This window comes from Pristiophorus japonicus, chromosome 8 (assembly GCF_044704955.1).
Source record: "Pristiophorus japonicus isolate sPriJap1 chromosome 8, sPriJap1.hap1, whole genome shotgun sequence".
NCBI lineage: Eukaryota > Metazoa > Chordata > Chondrichthyes > Pristiophoridae > Pristiophorus > Pristiophorus japonicus.
The window spans coordinates 103,614,123-103,637,210 of record NC_091984.1 but is presented as its reverse complement, the minus strand read 5'-3'; the positions used below and the strand labels follow the sequence as shown (position 1 = coordinate 103,637,210).

At 43.5% G+C, this 23,088-nt stretch overlaps 1 protein-coding gene across 1 annotated transcript in view; it reads left to right on the top strand.

Moving 5' to 3' along the window:
• The window catches only part of LOC139268133 (zinc finger protein GLIS1), a 506,600-nt gene extending 484,812 nt beyond the window's left edge, over positions 1-21,788 (top strand). The window contains exons 13-15 of the mRNA XM_070886160.1: positions 4,614-4,792; positions 10,322-10,492; positions 21,652-21,788. Coding sequence (XP_070742261.1) covers positions 4,614-4,792; positions 10,322-10,492; positions 21,652-21,788 — 487 coding nt within the window. The remainder of the gene's footprint in view (positions 1-4,613; positions 4,793-10,321; positions 10,493-21,651) is intronic.
• The last annotated feature ends 1,300 nt before the right edge of the window (positions 21,789-23,088 follow it).

Sequence of the window (23,088 nt, the reverse complement as noted above, 5' to 3'; positions counted from 1 at the left end):
TTCATGAAAGAGTCGACCTGAACTGCAGCTGTGGTAAAAGCCACCGAAACAGGGTGGAAGCGTCCCGTTTTGGGCGGGGGGCAATTTGTATCCCTAAGTGCGTGCGCTCTAACTGCTTTACCAATATGTTACATAGGATTACATAGGATATTCAGCACAGAAACAGGCCATTCGGCCTAACCAGTCCATGCCGGCGTTTATGCTACATGCAAGCCTCCTCCTGTCTTTCCTCATCTAACTCGATCAGCATAGCCCTCTATTCCCTTCTCCCTCAAATGCTTATTTAGCTTGCCCTTAAATGTATTTATACTATTTGCTTTACCTGTGGTAAATGTTTGTCGAAATGTTTGAAGGATTTGTAAAGCAGGTTACATTTCAGAAAATTAATATTGAGTATGTAGCTAAACCATTTACACTCAGAATTATACAAATTATGATGTGGTGTATGTGACGACACTTAGTCATAGTCATTTATTGCTGAACAGTAATTTTATAAAAACTTTTAACTCACCAGAGAAAAGTAGCACTGTCAGGGCTCAAGACATACAATGGAACAGGTGGTGAAAAAAACCATTTAATTTTATTTAAGTGTCACATGTGTTAAAGATCATTGTTCCAAAATTCTCTGTTCCAGAGAGCTGTGGAGGCTGGGTCATTGAATATATTTAAGGCAGAGATAGATAGATTTTTGAGCGAGGAAGGGAGTAAAGGGTTATGGGGAGTGGACAGGGAAGTGGAACTGAGTCCATGATCAGATCAGCCATGATCTTATTGAATGGTGGAGCAGGCTCCAGCGGCCAAATAGCCTACTCCTGCTCCTATTTCTTATGTTTTTATGTATTTATGCGTGCAGCCAGCGCTAACCGCCGTGTTCATTGGCTGCATGCATCAGCAGGGGGCCCAAAATCGTAACTACCTAGCAGTACTTAAAGCTAGCCTACACTGCTTAAAGCTCTTAATACCGCTCTCTTCAAACCATACAAGGCATGCGGCAGTACAACAGAGATATTGCCAGCACTTCTTAAAGGGACACACACAAATTTCAGGCAAGTTTAGATTTGGGCTTTTGGACTGGTTTATTTACATTTTATTGGCGTAGTGGCTTGGTGCAATACATTAAAAAATTTGTTAAAGTGTGCAGGGAGTGCTGCTGGATGTTTGCAAAGCTTTGGCTCTTGAAGGAAGTCCTCTGAGAACACCACTTGCTCCAAGTCCTTGGACTGCAGCATGACCTGGAGATGGAGCAGCGGCAGCAAAGGAGACAAGCTGCTCGTAGAGGGAAAAGGAAGCATAAGAGGAGGAAGCAGAAGGAGGCGACCCAGAGAGCCCTTTTCTAGCCAGGATATCCAGGATGGAATCATCCACCTGCGGTACCAGCGAACATAATCCCAATTCCCCTTTCAGCATTTGTCCCACATCTTACCTTCCCTCTGATCATCACAGCATCCTCTTGGCCACAATGCTGAAATAAATGCCACTACAAAGTAAACTTTCCAATCCAAAGTTATTCATATATAGATCCAATATTACATAAAAAAACAACTAATCTCCTTTGTGCATTCCTTTAGTGATTGTCTTGCGTGTGCCTTTGTCAATCCTAGTGATGTTACGCAGTGCTACCCCAATGGCTGCAGCATGGCTGGTCGAAGGCTGCTGACTTTCAGTGGGGTAAGATTGCAAATGGCCTTGCAGGACAACCTCAAAGAGCTGGTGGCTGGGAGTGTGACGTTTCTTCTTCTTCACTCTCCTCTCCCTCTTCTTGGTCAACCACTGGCTGGGCAGGCTGGATTCCTTGGGTGTCCGAAATGTGGAAGACACAAGGGTAGGGTTGTGGTGAGCAGAGGGGGTGTAAAGCAATAGATGCATGCTCACATCGTGTCCAGCTTGTAACTCAGAAGATATTGTGAAATGAGGGGGAAGTGGGATGTGAGAAGGAGGATAACATGTGAGGATACCGGCATCTTGTATTCTTTCAGCCTCATCAAGGGCTCAGCCATGCGCCTGCCAAGAATGGCTAGCACCTCTCCTCCAAGGGAGTGAAGTGAAGCTCAGAATGTGAAGTGTGCCTCATGTTTGGTAGATTGTTGATAGGTGAATGATGGGGGGTGGGGGGGGGGGGGGGTGTCGTGCACTGAGCACTGTGAGGCTAGTGGTGCAGTTGGTAGGAGACGGCTTTTGAAGATGCATTCACTGACCTTGACCACTCATCTGAGGTCATGAAACTTCTTTGGGAAGGTCCTGGTGTGCAGGCCTGGAACGTGCAGGCGCATTTCTCCCCTCCGGTTAGTTTCTGCTGTCTCCGGTTGTGTGTCAGCTTCTCCTGGTGGCGACACTTCTGGCAGTAATGACCTCAGTGATCTGGTTCCACATCCTTCTTTCTTGAGGGCATCCTGGCCCCCTGTGGGTAGAGAACCTCTTCCAGTGTTGACCCCCTGCATGATGCTTGAGTGCAGCATCCAAGACCCTGGGTTCCCTTTCCCTGTCCCGTTGAGCCATTTGTGTTAATGCTGAAGCACTTTTAGTATTTTTATCTGTAGAAGGCAGCTCAGCTTTAAGAGTTACAGACTGCCTCATGCTGAAGGAATTTTAATTTTTTTTAAACTGCTGAAGGCAGCTCAGCTTTAAGAACTGCAGACTGCCTTGAAGAGGAGCAGACTAACTTTAAGTAGATAGCTTCTCTCCAGCGATGTCAGCAGCGTGGACAAGGAAAGGATCCAGCAATAGTGTGACTGCCTGAAATTGGTATACTACCAATTTGTCTGAGAGGCGGTACTAAAGGACTTTGTGTCAGACCCTCCAAAAAAATAAGGATCTGAGTGCGCTTTCACTATGTGGGCTCCAGTTTAACAGCTGGACTTGACATAAAGACCCAGAATTCGTTGGGAAAATAATGGGAGTTTAATGTGCATGCCATTATGTGCAAATTGCTCAGCAATTTGTGACGAGGAAGAGGTTCCCCGTGAGTTACTAATTGCCACAAATTGTGAAAACAAGAAATCACCGTCAACCTCCTCATGAGTTTCAAAAATTTGCTAGATATCAATTAATTCGCTGCAGAAAGTTAGTACTTAACGATTTAAGGACCCATTTAATGAGGAGATTTATGTTCCGGAAGTGCCACTCAAACTCTCCGGCCCAGAAAGGGGACAATTGAAACTGTGGAGACTCATTTCTGCAGGTTGTAAATTTCTCTGAGATTTAAAAACATTTTTTTTTACTTTTCCTCTCTGTCACTCTTTTCTATCTCTCTTAATCCAATCTTTCTTTCCCTCTCTTTATTTCTCTTTCTGTACCTAATTTGACTCCAATTCACCCTATTTCCTTCTCTGTCCTTCGCTCTGTTTCTTTTTCTATTTTCTCTCATTTGTTCAGATCCCATTGTTTCAAATGTCATTTGTTAAGGAGATAGATTGTTGGTCCCGTCGTTCACTAAGGTCCCAGATGCTCTGCTGGAAAACTATTACAGCTCGCACTTCCAGCAATTTGTGATGCAAATTTTTTTCGAGCTGAAGCGTGAAGAAAAAAAGCTAACGGGACTCCTCGTGAGATGCTCTGCTCCAGCAAATTCTGGGCTATTATGGTCAGCTGCGATCAATCCAGTTATTGTGCAAGTTCAAACTTTGCCCCCTTTCCAAAATTGGGTTGCGGGAGCCACACTAATTTGGCTGAATGTGTGAGTAGGTGAGATAGGTTAAAAACAGACATTCTGGTTTTCTTTGAAGGTTGAAATATCACTGCAGAACTTTAGAGGGCAGATTTTCCTGCCCTCTTCTACTCCAGTGCTAGACAGGAGCTGTGCATCTGAAGTCCTGTGCCAGGATCACAGTGATTTCCTGTTCAGGTCATTTACATGGCCTGGGTGACCCACAGTAAAGGCCCATGCGCTGGCAAGGTCTAGTGCTGGTGGAAGGCCAAGTTGTGTGTTGTGCCTTGGAGATTAGGACCCTTTGGTTTGTGATTTCCACCTACTATCTCCTTGTGCATCTGGATACTGTACAAGAAAATATCCTTTTTGAAAAGATCCTTTTTTCACCTCTAGCCTTTAACCTATTTCTTGCCATCACAAGTTTTTTTTATTGCACTACAGAGGTTTGTGACAAGACTTCAGAAAAAATTTTCTTGGCAAATTGAAGGTTTCAATAAAAAAGCAAAAAAAAGTAGAGGGAAATAAAAGTATCCAAATGTTGAATGTGCAAGTAGAGAAATACTCACTGGCAAAAATATTTAATAAAATAACAAACTTGCCATAAGAAATACTCCAAAGCAGGCCATGCCATTTCCTCTGTTATGCATCTATTTAACGTGGGTGAGATGTGCCTCATTCAAAGTCGTGAAACTGAGCATAGGACCTAATTTCCCGAAATATGTAACTGAAATGAAGCTTGGCATGCCGGTCGCACAGCCTTGTTCAGCTCCGCCTAAAATCATACATTGGAATATTGGGTGCACTGCAAATCGGGCACGTGATGTGTGGGTGTGCGATGTTCTGACCTGAACCCACCAACATGTCAGCATTGAAGCCTTGAGCTTATTCCTTGCATTTTTAGAAACAAAATCAATGGACAAGAGCTCTTGTAAAACTACATTGCTAAAATACACATATTTCCTTGCAGGCCCGGACCAGTTGTTCTTCCTTTTCCTTCTCTGGTCAGTCCAAGGAAAATGTTAGCTCCAGCGCTGCCACAGAGGCACGGTCCTCACTCACCTCAGCCATCCAACAACCAACTCAGTGGAGGGCACCACAAGTCCTACCCAGTCTTCCAAAGCCAGCTGATACAACCCATCCAAGCAGGTACTTTGAAATATTTTTTGGGAGATCACAGTAGAAATATAAAGCACGGAACATAAGATGCAAAAATGGTGTTATGTTACATTTAAAATTTTGGGGTAATCAATAAGCAGTAAATGTAATGTCAGTAAATTAAACTATTCAGAATTATCTTGTTTAACAAACTTTTTTAAAGAATTGCTTATTGTTGGCAGAAATTTGATGTTACAAGTTGAGCGTCCAAAATCCGGAGTTTCAAAATTCGGAATGTTCCGGAATCCGGACACCTGGCTGATCCGTGGCAGGATCATCCGGAAACTGGAAAATGTTCTGAAATCCGGATTCCCCCCCCGCCCCCCCGCCTCGGCAGCCTGACTTCGCCCCGGTCCTCGGCAATCCGACCTCGCACCAGCCCTCGGCGGCCCGACCTCGCCCCACCCCTACCTCGCTCCGGCCCTCGGCGGCCCGACCTCGCCCCACCCCTACCTCGCTCCGGCCCTCGGCGGCCCGACCTCGCCCCACCCCTACCTCGCTCCGGCCCTCGGCGGCCCGACCTCGCCCCACCCCTACCTCGCTCCGGCCCTCGGCGGCCCGACCTCGCCCCACCCCTACCTCGCTCCGGCCCTCGGCGGCCCGACCTCGCCCCGGCCTGACTTCGCCCACCACAACTTCGCCGCGACTTCGCTCGCCCCGACTTCGCCCCAACCCTCGGCGGCCCGACTTCACTCCGGCCCTAGCCTCCCTACCCCCCTGCCACCACCCCCCTTACTCGGCAGGCTGACCTGCCCCCTTACCTCAGCTGCCCGACCCCACCTACCTCGGCCCAGGCAAAGATGTTCCAAAATCCGGAAATATCCGGAATCCAGACCGGCCTTGGTCCCGAGGTTTCCGGACATTCAACTTGTATCAGATTTAATAATTTAATATAGTTTCAGCATTAAATTCTTTGGGCTCCCGTGATAGTCTAGGGGGGAAAGGTCCAAAATGACTGCAAATTAGCAAATGTAATCCCGCTATTCAAGAAAGGAGGGAGAGAGAAAACGGGGAACTACAGGCCTGACATCAGTCATCGGGAAAATGCTGGAATCCAATGTTAAGGAAGTGGTTTCAGGTAACTTAGATAATCATAACATGATTAGGCAGAGTCAACATAGTCTTATGAAAGGGAAATTGTTTTTGACAAATTTATTAGAGTTTTTTGAGGATGTAACTAGCATGGTGGATAAAGGGGAACCAGTGGATGTAGTATATTTAAATTTCCAAAAGGCATTTGATAAGGTGCCACATAAAAGGTTGTTACACAAGATAAGGGCTCATGGGTTGGAGGATTGGAAGTAATATATTAGCATGGATAGAGGATTGGTTAATGGACTGAAAGCAGAGAGTTGGGATAAACAGGTCATTTTCAAATTGGCAGGCTGCAACTAGTGGGGTGCCGCAAGGATCGGTGCTTGGACCTCAGCTATTTACAATCTATATTAATGACTTAGATGAAGGAAGAGAGTGTAATGTATCCAAGTTTGCTGATGATGCAAAGGTAGGTGGGAAAGTATGCTGTGAGGAGGACACAAAGAACCTGCAAAGGGATATCGACTAAGTGAGTGGGAAGTACGGTTCCAGATGGAAGTATGATGTGGGAAAATGTGAGGTTATTCACTTTGATAGGAGGAATAGAAAAACAAAATATTTTTTAAATGATGAGAAACTATTAAATGTTAGTCTTCAGAGAGATTTAGGTGTTCTTGTACAGAAAACACAGAGTTAGCATGCAGGTACAGCAAGCAATTAGGAAGGCAAATGGCATGTTGGCCTTTATTACTAGGGGGTTAGAGTACAAGAGTAAGGAAGTCTTTCTACAATTGTACAGGGCTTTGGTGAGACCACACCTGGAGTACTGTGCCGTTTTGGTCTCCTTATCTAAGGAAAGATATACTTGCCTTAGAAGCAGTTCAACAAAGGTTCAACAGACGAATCCCATGGGATGAGAGGTTGTCCTATGAGGAGAGATTGAGTAGATTAGGCCTACACTCTTTGGAATTTAGAAAAATGAGAGGAAATCTAATTGAAACATACAAGATTCTGAGGGGGATTGACAGGATAGATGCTGAGAGATTGTTTCCCATGGCTGGAGAGTCCGCAATGAGGGGGCAGTCTCAGGATAAGGGGTCGTTCTTTTAATGATGAGGAACTTCTTCACTCAGAGCGTTGTGAATCTTTGGAATTCTCTGCCACAAAGGGTTGTGGATGCTGAGCCGTTGAGTATATTCAGGGTTGAGGTAGATAGATTTTTGAACTCTCGGGGCATCAAGGAATATAGGGATAGGGCAAGAAAGTGGTGTTGAGGTCGAAGATCAGCCATGATCTTATTGAATGGCAGAGCATGCTTGAAGGGCTGTATGGCCTACTCGTGCTCCTAATTCTTATGTTCTATGTAACAGCACTGCTTGGTGTGGTATTAAGTTATAAAGGCGAAGACAGTTCCAAATTGAAACTCCAATTGTGCTATGTTAGCTGATCTCAGCCAGTTTGGCAGTGGGAGCGGCACAATTGGTCTCAGCCACTTCACTAGGAAAGAGAAAATTAACTAGAGTTCCCATTCATGATCAATGTGTTCTATGGGAAATTTTGAGTCAAGATAGGATCATCTTGCTGTTAAGCTGCCCTCGATCAAATAGCCTGCTGACACTCTCTGTCTAGTCACACACCAACAGTGAACACTTAAGTGAGGTACCTGAGGATGGCCAGTGCCTGTGAAACTGTACCATAGCATGAGCCAGCGTCTACAGGAAAGTAGGTGAGAAAATTGGGAGGTGCGGAAGTGCAGAGGAAACTTTGGCCACTCACAGTAACAGGTTAATATATCAGACACAGAAATGGAGGTATCACAATTGGTTTGGGTGTTTCCAGGGCTAGGAAAGAGAAATGTCTGCCAGGTGCTGGATCTTGATCACTAAGCAGTAGCCCCAGATTGAAATTGCATGTTTTGTAATTTCCAGTAGTTGAATAATCTCCTGACACTCACTATCTAGGCTTATACTTGAAGAATGGCGACCAGGACAAGTTATGAGTGGGCTGCCAGTGGCTGTGAGTGAAGCACGGCATGAGTCAGCACCTTCAGGAAAGGAGAGAATTTAAAAATTGAAACAATGTTTTAAGATTTTGCTGGGTATTTTACGTCTCTTTATAACTGTTTCGGTGTATCAATTCAATACTCTTTTCATGGTAGCACACTTCAGAACATACAACATAAAATTCTCCCGTGGTAAACTCAAAGCACAATGGGTAAAAGAATGGAGAATGATCCATAGCTCCCATTCTTACTGTTAAATGTTCAGGATTAGTTAACTGTCTCTGTCAGATGAATGAGTATTAAAATGAGCTGAATGTTCATAAACCACCAGAGGAAGTGAGTTACCCATTACCCAGCAGGAACCCAATAGTCAGAAGTGGTTTCTCAGGCATTATATAAAGAAGGTCTTATTGAACAGGACTTATTGATGTTTGGGAGGGAGAGAAAGAAAGAAGAGTTGAGTCTTCATATTCACTTTTTGTTCAGTTTAATTACTGATGGTATTTCCTTGTGTGTCATTAAAACGTGGTTTTGTCATTCAAGATTCAAATGCTGCTTGTTAAAACATTGAAGGAATTCTCAGTTAATCCACCAGTAATTATCTACCAGTGGTCTAGCGAATAGGACTACTGGTGTGTAAAGAATTAATTTAAAAGTAAAGTCCAATAGCATGGAAAAGATTAAATTATGGCACAAAAACGATGCAGGCATGTGGGATGATAATTTTAAATTACAAGTGACTATTCAAAGATTGCATTATCTTGCTATCAGCAGTATGCAACAAATTATTGTGGTCACAACTGTTAGTGCGCACTGAATGTTTATGTGGTCTGTGTTGTATATGTGTGTGTGTGTGAATGCTGTTCCCTTTATCCCCCATGCAAGCATTTTATCAAATACAAGAGTGTATTTAATTCATACAAAATGCACTATTCATAAACATGTTCTTTGTGTGGTCTCATATTTATGTATATTCTTTCAATTTTCGCCTCCGAGGCGCTGACTTTTTCTGAGGTATGGGTCCATGGTTAATGAACATACAACATAATGGTTAATGATAGCCCTCAGTTATCTCATCCGAGTGGTCATGCTTCATGTGAACCCAGACAATAAGTGCTCGAGTCCAACACATACATTCAGGCATTACCTCATCCTCATCTGAAGTTTCAGAGGGGGTTGCTGGATAATAACAACAACTTGTATTTATATAGCACCTTTAAAGTAGTAAAATGTCCCAAGGCGTTTCTCAGGAGTGTTATCAACCACATAAGAGATATTATGACAGATAGTCAAAAGCTTGGTCAAAAAGGTAGATTTTATGGAGTGTTCTAATGGAGGAGAGGGGGGAGAGGTTGAGAAAGGGACTTCCAGAGCTTAAGGTCTAGACTGCTGAAGGTAGGGTCGCCAATGGTGGAATGATGAAAATTGGGGATGCGCAAGAGGTCAGAATCCAAGGAGCGCAGAGATCTCGGAGGATTGTAGTGCTGTTGGAGGCCTACAGAGATAGTGATGGGCGAGGCCATGAAGGGATTTGAAATTTAGGAGAATTGTTAAATCGTGGCGTTGTCAGATCGGGAGCCAATATAGGTCAGCAAGCACATGGGTGATGGGTGTTCAGGACTTGGTGCGAGTTAGGATACGGGCAGCAAAGTTTTGGATGAGCTCAAGTTTACAGAGGGTGCAAGGTGGGAGGCTGGGCAGGAGAGCATTTGGAATATTCGAGTCTAGAGGTCACAAAGGCATGAATGATGATTTCAGTAGCAGATGAGCTGAGGCAGGGGTGGAGATGGGCGATGTTTTGGAGGTGGAAGTAGGTGGTCTTGGTGATGGAGAGGATATGGGGTTGGAAGCTCAGCTTAGGGTCAATTAGGACGCCAAGGTTGTGAATGGTCTGGTTCAGCATCAGAGAGTGGCCAGGGAGAGGGATGGAGTCAGTACCTAGGGAATGAAGTTTGTAGTGGGGACCGACAATAGCTTCGGTCTTCCCAATATTTAATTGGAGAAAATTTCCGCTCATCTAATGCTGGATGTTGGACAAGCAGCGTGACAAATCAAAGTAAGTGGAGGGGTCGAGAGAAATGTTGGTGAGTTAGACCTGAGTGTTGTCAACGTACATGTGGAATCTGCCATTTTTTGGATTATGTTGCAGAGGGGCAGCATGTAGATAAGAAATAGGAGGGGGCTGAGGATAGATCCTTGGGGGACTCCAGAGGTAATCGTGCGGGGGCGGGAAGAGAAACCATAATGAATTAGAGCAGAAATCCTACAGATATTTCCCTTCTCTAGGCAAGGGGTGCTAGTATTAAACCCATATTGCTTTTCTAGCTGTGTCTCGTTTTTAATGGTGTTAACCTAATTCACTCATGATTTGTCATTTAAAGCAAAATAAAAACTTCAATTTAAATTCCTTATGGACATAAATTGTTACCTGTGAAGTAAGCCCAGGGTCTGATCACAGCACTACAAATGTTCTTTGTTTCCAGGTTACCAAGGAAGCTTTCACACCATGCAGAACACCTTCCAGTATGGTGATTCGTTTAGAACAATGGAGCAAACAGCTATTCACAATTCCCTTTCAGCAGACGATTCCCACTGCCCCAGTCCAGCTCGGCATAATGGCTACCATTCACTCATTGCACACGCCAGTCTATCAGGTAAACAAGAGTAGGGTAGATTCATGTACTTATTGCTCGGTTTCATTTAATGTGCCATTACAAGACTGTTCTTTCACACAGTTTGTTTCAATGTGAACTGATTTTGGTTTTGCATAATAAGTGCATGTCCAATTTGGGGCAAAGTTGCTTGAATTCTATTTACACAAGCAGTGTGATTTAGACAGGAGGTAATCTCCCAATGCTCCAGCACCAATATAATTACAACTAGTGTAAAGCAATATTTTAAAAAATCCCACTGTGTGGGAACATTTTATACTTAATTTTAAGGTGAACATTAAAATTTAATTGGCATGGACAGAGTTTCATATCCCTATTTTTCTTGGCCAGAAAGTGACAAAGAGCATGTGGTATAACTTGCTTATGCCAGCCCTGTGTTGCTTTCAGCATCGATTTATCTCAAACAGGTACCTATAATATAATGACATCTTTCCACAGAAAGTGGATTTAATTAATTGGGAAAAATGTTTGAGTTCTGCGAGATCGCCATAGGTAATGTTTCTGTTGTTTATTTAGTTGTACCTGAACTAATTAGAATCAGTTGCTCTAGCGTATAGGTTAAAATGTCATGTGCGTAAAGCTGTCAAGTTGGAGTTATCTTTCTGGTCAAGGATTATGCAAGTGCGAATGAAAATAAGCTAAAAAATGGATAAAAGTGAAAATACAAATGAATATTTACATAATGGTTGGAATTTTCAGAATATTCAGTTATTCAATCTGTGGCTCCATTGATGGATAGGAGTAGCAGATTAGCACTCCTATATCTATTTAGGAGACTGTAGCACTTTAAATGTTAGTTACTACTACTTCCTCAGGGTACCGAGAATGCACATTACAGTCTGGTATGTATACATGAGGCCATTTCAAGAAGCATTTTGTGATACCTATCTCCTTACATATTGTTCTACTCAATCTGGCCGCTTTTAAAGATGACTTCTTGATTGTCTGAGACTGACAGCCTGCGAGATGTTTTTGAACTCTACGGGCCAGATTTCACTTGGCAGGGCATCTAACGACGTCTGCCGTTAGTTAGACTTGCCCCTGCATCCTTCAGCTTAAAAATATATTGCCCACTAAGTCGCTTAAAGTGAAAGCTGATAATGGCGCAGTGAGGGAAACAGAGCATCTGGGACCTGAGTGAACAGGGCACCCAGCAGGGTTTCTCCTTAACCAATGAGATTTAACAATTGGGAAATAAACAGCGGAAGGATTGAGAAGGAAGGTAAATTAAAGTGGAGAATTCAACATCAAATCAAGTACAGAAAGAAAAATAGAGAGCGAAAGATAGATTAGATTAAAAGCGAGAGAGAATAGAGCCAGAAAGGAAATGTAAGAAAACATATAACATTTAAAATTTGATACTTTAAAATCTCTTGAAACAATTCACATCCTGAAAGAATGAGACTCCACACTTGTAATAGTTAATTTTCAGTGCCCGAGGTTGATGGGCAGTCATTATCACTTACCATGTTGTTAAAAGGATACTAGTTTTAAGTATCTGCGACGGCTTTAGTTTGTATCTACTGCGCAAATACAGCAACTTCACAACATTCAATGCACGTCAGTGGTGAGTCAGACACGGCAACTAGGACAGCAACTTTTGGATATTGGCATTTAAACACTTGCCCCTTGCTTGAAATTGCTGTACCATATATGCATAAATGACGGCGAGCGCCGTTAACCTCACCATTGTTTTGACAGCAAAATCTGGCCCTACATTAGGCAGCTATATTTGAGTGAGTGGGCTAAATAATAGCAGATAACGTTTAATGCAGACAAGTGCACAGGCGACGGAAAATGGGAAAAACATCCACTCTATTAATGGTCTGGAAATAGCTAAAGATGAGTTTGAAAGAAACCTAGGGGTCTTAGTAGATAGAGTCAATGCTCAACAAGTCTAGCGACTGCAGGACAGCAATCAACAAAGCCGATAGAATGTTGAAATACAGAACAAACATTAAAGGAAGTTATGATCAAGCTATACACTGCTCTAGTCAGACTTTACCTTGAGGACTGTGTCCAATTTTGGTCGCTGAGAAACAAGGGAGACCTTCAGGGCTGGAGCCAGTGCTGCAGAGCAGAGCACAAGGATTTTTAAGGAAAGACTGGACAGACTTGAGTTTTCAACCTGGAAAGGAAGTGTCTGAGAGGTGATCTTATAGAGGTTAATAAAATGGTAAATGGTATGGAAAAAGTTAATGTAGAATACTATTTTAAAATAAGCAGTGAGAGTACGACAAAGAGACATAGGATCAAACTAATAAAAGGTAACTTTAGGACTGATATCAGGAGGTTCTTCTTCAGGGAGTGAGTGATGGGCTTTTGACAGAGTGGTGGAAGTGAAAACTCTGGGATCATTTAAAAAGGAATTACATGCAGGAATGCAGGGACTGTAGAGTTGTTTTGGGTGGATGAATCAAGATGGGCCAAATAAATAGGCATATAAATAGTAAACGGGTAGTAAGAGGAGGGGTGGGGCCGATTTAGGGACCAAAATGGAGACCTACGCATGGAGGCAGAGGATATGGCTGAGGTACTAAATGAGTACTTGTTCCAAAAAAGGGTGTAAAGATAAATCCAGCAACTACTGGCCAGTCAGTTTAACCTCGGTAGTGGGGAAGCTTTTAGAAACAATAATCAGGAACAAAATTAACAGTCACTTGGACAAGTGTGGTTTAATTAAGGAAAGCCAGCATGGATTTGTTAAAGGCAAATCGTGTTTAACCAGCTTGATCGGGTTTTTTGATGAGGTAACTGAGAGGGTTGATGAGGGTAATGCGGTTGATGTTGTCTACATGTATTTCCAAAAGGCGTTCAACAAAGTGCCAAATAGGCTTGCCAGAAAAATTGAAGCCCATGGGGAAAAAAAAGGGACAGTGGCAGCATGAATACGAAATTGGCTAAGTGACAGGAAACAGAGAGTAGCGGTGAATAGTTGTTTTTCAGACTGGAGGAAGATATACAGTGGTATTCCCAGGGATCGGTACTAGGACCACTGCTTTTAATATATATTAATGACTTGGATGTGGGTGTACAGAGCACAATTTCAAAATTTGCAGATTCACAAACCTTGGAAGTATAGTGAGGAGGATTGTGATACACTTCAAGAGGGGACAGACAGGCTGGTGGAATGGGCTGACATGTGGCAGATGATATTTAACGCAGAAAAGTGTGAAGTGATATATTTTGGTGGAAAGAATGAGGAGAGGAAATATAAACTAAAGGGTACAATCCAAAAGGGGGTGTATGAACAGAGAGACCTAGGGGTTGGGTGTAATATATATAAGCATGGATAGAGGATTGGCTAACGAACAGAAAACAGAGAGTAGGGATAAATGGTTCATTCTCGGGTTGACAACCAGTAACCAGTGGGGTGCCGCAGGGATCAGTGCTGGGACCCCAGCTATCTACAATCTATATTAACGACTTGGAGGAGGGGACTGAGTGTAACGTAGCCACGTTTGCCGACGATACAAAGATGGGAGGAAAAGCAATGTGTGAGGTCACACAAAATCTGCAAAAGGACATAGACAGGCTAAGTGAGTGAGCAAAAATTTGGCAGATGGAGTATAATGTTGGAAAGTGTGAGGTCATGCACTTTGGCAGAAAAAAATCAAAGAGCAAATTATTATTTAAATGGAGAAAGATTGCAAAGTACTGCAGTACAGCGGGACCTGGGGGTACTTGTGCATGAAACACAAGGTTAGTATGCAGGTACAGCAAGTGATCAGGAAGGCCAATGGAATCTAGGCCTTTATTGCAAAGGGGATGGAGTATAAAAGCAGGGAAGTCTTGCTACAGTTGTACAGGGTATTGGTGAGGCCACACCAGGAATAATGCGTGTAGGTTTGATTTCCATATTTACGAAAGGATATACTTGCTTTGGAGGCAGTTCAGAGAAGGTTCACTAGGTTGATTCCGGAGATGACGGGGTTGACTTATGAGGAAAGGTTGAGTAGGTTGGGCCTCTACTCATTGGAATTCAGAAGAATGAGACCTGATCTTATCGAAACGTATAAGATTATGAAGGGGCTTGACAAGGTGGATGCAGAGAGGATGTTTCCGCTGATAGGGGAGACTAGAACTAGAGGGCATAATCTTAGAATAAGATAGGGGCCACCCATTTAAAACTGAGATGAGGAGAAATTTCTTCTCTCAGAGGGTTGTGGATCTGTGGAATTCGCTGCCTCAGCTGTAGAAGCTTGGATATTGAATAAATTTAAGACAGAAATAAGACAGTTTCTTAAACGATAAGAGAATAAGGGGTTATGGAGAGTGGGCAGGGAAGTGGACCTGAGTCCATGATCGGATCAGCCATGATCATATTAAATGGCGGAGCAGGCTCGAGACCGTATGGCCTTCTCCTGCTACTATTTCTTATGTTCTTATATGTGCACAAATCGTTGAAGGTGGCAGGGCAGGGTGAGAAAGCGGTTAAAAAGGTTTACGGGATCCTGGGCTTCATGAATAAAGGTATAGAGTACAAAAGCGTGGAAATTATGATGAACCTGTATAAAACACTGGTTTGGCCTCAACTGAAGTATTGGGCGCAAGTTTCGGGACGCGCCTAAAACGGCGCAGCCCGGACCTGGACGCTCGTTTTTCGCGCCAGAAAGTGCGGCTAAAATATACGTCCCTATTCTCCGGCTCACTGCAGGTCTTCTGCAGCCAGGTGCAGCGCAGCACGAGCTGTGGGGGGCGGAGCCACGTCCCTGTGCCGAAAACAGTGCCGGGACCTCTGCACATGCGCGCTACAGTGGGCGCGCATGTGCAGTAGCTCCAGACGCCCAAAACTGTGTGGGAGGGGCCCGAAGCACGCATCCCCTAGCCCTGGCCGAATGGCCTCACTGGGGCTGCGTGCATAAGGCTGCCTCCCATGCCCAGCTCCTGCTTCCTCCTGACCCGACTCGACTCCCGCTCCCCCGCCCCCGGACCGGACCCGACCGCGACACCGACCCGACTCCCGTTCCCCCCCCCCCGGCGACCCGACCTCCGCGACTCTCTCTCCCCACCCCACCACCCCCCCCCCCCCGAGACCAGACGCCACCTACCTGTAAATCTAGCCCGAAGTCTTGGGCTCGGCCGTTCAGCCTCCTTCCCTCCTTCCCCTCTCTCTCCTTCCCTCCCTCCCCCCCTCTCTCCTTCCCTCCCTCCTCTCTCCTTCCCTCTCTCCTCCCCTCTCTCCTTCCCTCCCTCCTCTCTCCTTCCCTCCCTCCCTATATCCTCTCTCCTTCCCTCCCTCGCTACATCCTCTCTCCTTCTCCCCCTCTTCCCCCCCCCCCCCCCCCGGCGACCCGACCTCCGCGACTCTCTCTCCCAGGACCTCCGCGAATCTCTCTCCCCCCCCCCCCCCCCCCCCCAAGACCTGACGCCACCTATCTGTAAATCTAGCCCGAGGTCTTGGGCCCGGCCGTTCAGCCTCCTTCTCTCCCTCCCCCCCCACCTCTCCCCTTCCCTCCCTCCCTCCCCTCTCTCTCCTTCCCTCCCTCCCCTTCCCTCCCTCCTCCCCTCTCTCCTCTCTCCTTCCCTCTCTCCTCTCCCCCCCTTCTCCCCCCTTCTCACCCCCACTTCTCCCCTTCTCCCCCCCCCTTCTCCCCCTCCCCTCCTACCTCCCTTCTCCCCCCCACCTCCCTTCTCCTCCTCCCCCCCACCTCCCTTCTCCCCATCCCCCTCCCCCTCCCCTTCTCCCCCTCCTTCTACCCCTCCCCTCGCTGTAGGAAACACAGACACTGACAGACAGAGAGAGACACACACACAGACAGACAGATAGAGACACTGACAGAGACACACTGCGGGGACCATCCCAGCACGCTCCCGGTGCTGCAGTCGGTAAGTAGAAAATGTTTTTTTTATTTGATTTAAAAAAAATATATATTTTTTATTAATTTTTTTTGATTGATTTATTGATGTATTTATCATTTATTATTGATGCTGGATCTTTATTTGTAAAACTGAAGTGTTTAATGTTTGTAAACTTCCCTTTAAACCCCCCCCCCCATTCCCTACGCCTAATTTGTAACCCACGCCTGATTTTCTAAAGTGTAGACAAGGTTTTTTCCAATGCACAAAAATCTTCACTTACTCCATTCTAAGTTAGTATAGAGTAAGTTTTCACTGCCGAATCTTTGAAAACAGGCGTAAGTGGCTGGACATGCCCCCTTTTGAAAAAAAAATTCTGTTCCAAAGTGAAACTGTTCTAACTGACTAGAACTGGGGCAAACTAAATGCCGAGAATTTGAATTTCTAAGATACTCCGTTCTACACCAGTTGCTCCAAAAAATCAGGAGCAACTGAGGCTGAAACTTGGGCCCATTGTGTCCAATTCTGGGCACCGCACTTTAGGAAGGATGTGAAGGCCTTAGAGAGTGTGCAGAAAATATTAACGAGAATGATTCCAGAGATGAAGGACTTCAGTTACATGGATAGACTGGAGAAGCTGGGGTTGTTCTCCTTAGAGCAGAGAAGATTGAGAGGAAATTTGATGAATCATGAGGGGTCTGGACAGAGTAGATAGAGAGAAACTGTTCCTATTGGCAGAAGGGTAGAGAAGCTAAGGGCACAGATTTAAGGTGATTGCCAAAGGCGACATAAAACACTGTTTTACACAGCGAGTGGTTAGGATCTGGAATGCCCTGCCTGAAAGGGTGGGGGAGGCAGATTCAATCACTGCTTTCAAAAGGGAGTTGAATAAGTACCTGAAAGAAAAAAATTTGCAGGGCGACGGGGTGCTCTTGCAGAGAGCCGGCACGGGCTTGACGGGCTGAATGGCCGCCTTTCGTGCTGCAACCATTCTATGGGCCCACATTTCCCGATGAGTTGCACCGTTTTTTTTGGTGTAACTTGATTTTTCTGGTGTATCTTTTTAGTCGCAAATATGGCCATTTAATTTGCGCCAGTGTAAGTGAGTTAGTTAGGTATTTTGTTAGGTCAGTTTTTTTTTTCAAAAGGGGGCATTCCCAGCCACTTACATCATTTATGCCAATTTGGCTAGAAAAAAGTTGTACTAAACTAACTTAGGGCAGCGTATGTGTCCACTTTTGTCCGCACAGAAAGACCTTACTTACAGTTAAGGAATCGGCGCAAGTAACATTTAAAGCACCACCAAGCACCAAACAAAGCACAAAAAGTAATAAGCAATTAAATAACAAATAAAATAGAAGGAACCCTGCCCTTAAAGGACCAAGTCCAAAGTAATAAGCAATCAATAACTAACGAATAAAAAAATAGAAGGAACCCTGCACCTAAAGCACCAAAATCAATCAGTAAATAACAAATAAAAAATAGAAGTCCTACCTTAGGGAACGCAGCGGACCGCCGATGAGGGAAGTGGTGGGGGGGGGGGGGGGTAGGGAAGAGGGCGGGGGAGAGGTGGAATTACCCTATTGATGAAATGGTACAAATTCTCTGGAAGGTCTGGAGCCAGCCCCTTGGACTTCAGTATCCTGAGGATCTTGTTCGCCCGCGATACGGTGGACATTCCCTCTGCTCAGGCGCATTTGTTCCTGTTGTCGGGGACGCTTACTGGGCTGCCTGCGTGACGCAGTTACTCCCGTCCTCAGTAACAGAGGGTCTGGCTTCACGTTTGGGGCACTGATCTTGGAGGGCTTTGGTGATGACCACTTGCTGATGACAATGGTCCACAAACCCCTTCAGAGTCCTGTAAGAGTTTGGCATGTCTAGACTAATGACCAGTATGGCATCAAACACCTGCATGAATCCCCGGTTCATCTGGTCGAGAGTTACAAATCCAGACCCCCAAAAACTCTTCAGGAGTTTTACAATCAGGTCAGAGTTGACACAGCCTGCAGAGCACACTCTGGCCGTCGATGAGGGAGCCCATTTGGCCAGGGCTAGGGGTGGCGTGCTTCGGGCCCCTCTCACACAGCCTGCAGTGCGTGTTTGCAGAAACAGCCTGCCAGGAGCTACTGCACATGCGCGCAGACTCTAGCGCGCATGTGCAGAGGTCCCGGCACTGTTTTCAGCGCTGGGACATGGCTCCGCCCCCAATCCATTGGGCCATGCTGCGCCATGACCGAAGAGAGGTTGGGGAGTGGCCAGAATACTGACGTCTTTTTTCGGCGCGCTTGGAGACAGGCAAAAACGACACACCTCGGGTGAGGGCGCCAGAAAAACAGGTTAGGGAAATTTTAGCCCTATGATTCTAAATAGCATTCCTTATCCGTAAGTATCTTGTGAATCTTCATTCAGTTCACCAACCCAGCTAAATCCATCATAGAGAAATATAGACCGGAGTTTCATGGGAGGTTAGCTGCGAGCTGCCATGTGAGGCTATGGCCAGGAACTGTGCTTCAGGTACGGTTTTATGTTGGGTGTTAGTGCAGCAGGTGTGATTTTTTTTTTACATTCTGAGAAGGATAATATTAAATTATAGTCCCTACCGTTCATGCTAAGGCGATTTACTGGCTATAGGTGGTAGATGCTAAAACCAATGCAATGAAATTATTCCCAAAGCTGCCTGAAGTCTCCACTGCTGGGAAACTGACAGACTGGAACATGTGGAACTTGGTGTATTTTCTTACACATAATTGTTAAATGTACAAACAACTAATGGAGACTTAATGCAGCTTCAATCAGCTGTTTGCACTGTTAACATCTATGGGAGATAATCGGAAAGTGGAGACTTTGGGCAGCTTCAATCAGCTATTTGTAACTGCCTGAAGACCTGGCTTTTAAATCAGTAAATACTTATTGAACTGCACAAAATAGCTGGCATGATTAAGACATTTTAAGCGTGACTTTTGTAATTGATACTTATGATAATGACAAATCATTAGTAGTACAAATTTACTGTTTGCTATTTCTAATGTTTACTATTTAATATGCCGCTTCATAGTTTATAGCCTAAGCCACAGCCTCATAGAGTGTTTATGTTACCGTTTTCCAAAATTACGGAAATCACATGGCAGAACACAATATATCGAGTAAACCAAAATACAGTAACAAATGTTTCCGTTTGAGTACATGGATATTGATCAGATAAAGGTTGTAGGGAGTGCGAACTCACTTATAAGAGTGATCTCTGGCACCAAACCAGGGGAAATATCTGAGATAAAGTTCCATCAATATTACAGCTCCCTTTACACTCTGAGATAGTTAGTTCTTTCAGCCACTCTCTATGCATCAACTTTTAATTTTGCCACATTTTGATTTAAATTATTTCTACATTGATTTATTTGAGAGGTGCTTATTGGGAATCATGCCTGGTTTCAATACGACATGTTTTGTTTCCCAAAACTAGTGCAGCACAGTTGAGACTAGCTTCTATCTTTTTCACTGTTGGTGTTGTGAGGATAATCAGGTGGCGATGTAGTACAGGTATTGTCAACAGCCCTGGTGGTGGGTTCCTCCTGCCACACCAAGGAACAAAGAGAAAGTTACAAGCAAGGTGTTATTTTCTCTTATCTTCAGGCACCAACTTCAATTTGTGTCAGCAGCAACAGTGCTCATGGCTAGTACTCCCAACCAATGTTTCCTAATTTTTTTTTAGTGTGCAATCCTTTTAAATTTGCTGCATGGCTGCTGTGCGGCTGCGCATGAGTGGTATTTTCCAGCGACAGTAACTTGTGAGCGGCCTACGCAGGACCTCCCGATTGATGCGCAGCTGAGTGCCTGTGCACCTTAGAGGGAACACTGCTTCCAACAAAAGGGCAAATTTGGAAAGTTAGTGACAAAAGAAATTACTGAAAATACAAATACATGATTATATATACACAAGAAAACTCATGCCCCTTGGACCCAAGACCCCATAAAATTAGGCAAAACAAATATGTTACTATTGGTTATCTTTCCAATGCAATCTGTTTGGGCACTGGGTTAATTTTATTCAACAAACAATATATATTTTTTAAACTGTCCTTCTATCTTGATGGTATGATGTTGATGAAGAGATTTATTTGCTTTCCTTCTTGGGTCGAGTTGGAAGTAAACAGAATCAATTTAGATGCTGTTTTGCAATTTCTTTCGGGCCTGATTCCAATCACAGAGGTTATAATTATGCAGCTTTGACCTTGCCAAGATATATTATCTCTGAATTGAAATGTCCAGTGAACTGAATTACTCTACCTATTAAATGCAGTAAATTTATACGATGCCAAGTTTAATTAAGCATCACTTTTTAAAACTTATTATATCATTGTTTGAATTGGACAAAGTTACATTTGTAGTTATTGGGTGTTTTTAGCTTTACTTTGCTTAACTTGGTTTCTTTACAGAAAACATTGTCAAAACCTGTTTTGGATCCTGTTGTTTAGTCTTTAATAATTGCAAGACAATGTTAACTGTTATTTTTTTCATTTGCATTCTACTCTAGTTATACATAATAAAATCTTAAACACCTAATACTTATTCTTAAAGATTAGTAACATTTTTGCAACATGCAGCATTATTAAAGTAAGAATGATTTGGGAATCCTTTCACATTTAGAAATTGCATTCAAATCCTGTCTAAATTTATGAAATACTCTCTGTTGACTAGAAGCATCTATGTAAAATGGTTTTGTCAGGTCCCAAGCTGGTTCTTAGTGTGCCATCAGTACAAAACTACTCCTAATAAGACAGTAAATGACAATTTCATTCAGAGACAACAGAATGGATATATGAAAATGGAAACGTCACATTACTGGAGTAGAACTCACTCTTCTGAGATTGGGATTAAGCAATTTGGAGCAAGATTTCCTCTGTGTAATAAAATTGTAAACCCATTTATAAAGAACACACAGTATACAGAAAATCTTCCTGTTTGGGCTATAGTCTTCATCGAATCAGTTACTGGGTACAAAAAGTGGAAAGGTTGTTTCATTCCCTAGTATAAACATTCTTCGCCTTCAGCAGCACAAAAAAAAGAGTAAGAATGGATAGAAAGAATGGTTCTGAGTCCATTGTTGAGACCTGTTTGAGATACTTCTCTCTTAGTATCACCTTAACTCACTAAGGGTAACTTTGTGAGGCGAAGTATGGAGTCTTGCTAGATGAGAGCATGGGTTGTGGATTCGTCCATACTGCCCTAACTCTGATCTGTGCTCCAATCTATTGAGGCTCCGTGTTGGAAGTGGAAGTTTGCAAAATTACTGCTATTAAGTATAACACGCCCTTAATAGTATACTTGCGGAATTCTATCCACAGGATTTGACGTTGTCCCGGAATCTCAAGGTACATTCGGAGAAACACAACGTAACGAACTAGAAGACAATGGACTCTTCCAGGTCAATGCCATTGACCGTTGTCTAAGTCAGCTGTCCTCTGTCTACACTGAGACCTGAAATCAATGTATTTCCGCTTTGTCTTCCTTATTGGACTAACAACTGCCTGGCACGCCTCTGCTTGAGTTACGTACAAAGACCAAATATTAAATAATGATATTGGATTATTCAATGTATTTTATTACATTTCAACATCCATAGACTATTTACCAATTCCAAATGCTCATCATCCAAAATTAAATGATGGTAGGTGGATATTATGGCATGAGTAAACAGATTGCTGTGAAAGTCTATTGTACACAGTGCTCATAAGCCTATCACAGTACATATCAGATAAATCAGCACAGCTGTCATAGTGAGTTCAAGCCTCATTATCACCATAAAACTCTTTCCTTTGATCAGCAATTAGTTGGAGCCGACCCACCATTTATGATCCATCGTCTAAGATCACTGTTAAAGTTGTCAGCGTTATATTTTATTCCCACGTGTTCAAAACTGAAATGTTCAAAAAGGAACAAAACTGCATTTTTTATAATGTATGTATTTTAACTAATGACCAGGGAAGCTTCAGCAATGTTAAATTATGAACATTAAAAAAAATGAATGAGAAAAAATTATTTGGTCTAATTATTTCCCCTAATTATTAAGGGGAACTGATGGGGTAGAGAGAAACTATTTCTGTTGCTTAGGGAGTCTAGGACTAGGGGGCATAGTCTAAAAATTAGAGCCAGACCTTTCAGGAGTGAAATTAGGAAACACTTCTACACACAAAGGGTGGTAGAAGTTTGGAACTTTATTCCCCAAATGGCAACTGATGCTAGGTTAATTATTAATTTTAAAGCTGAGATTGATAGATTTTTGTTAATCAAAGGTATTAAAGGATATGGGGCAAAGGTGGGTATATGGAGTTAGGTCACAGATCAGCCATGATCTCATTGAATGGCGGAACAGGCTTGAGGGACTCAATGGCCTACTCTGTTCCTATCATGCCCCATTTCCTTCTTCAGACCATGTACAATTTAGTCCACTATGAACTCCAGCCCACCTATTTAATCTCTTAAGGGAAAGTTTATATGAAAACTTCCAATCTCCAACTGTAATCAAGCAAAACTCCAAATATGTATCCATCCTCACATCTCCACTATTCAATCTTGGTTTGAGACCAACACCTGTAGTATTACAACACCCTTATTCAACCTTGTTATCAACAGAGGTAGAAACATCCAGTGTTTTTTAACCATATTTTTCATTAGCTTATATGTAATAGTTGTAAGAAGTAAAATCAGAAAATGCTGGAAATGCACAGCAAGTCAAACAGAATCTCAAAGCTAACTTAATGTTTAATGTATGCAATTCTGAT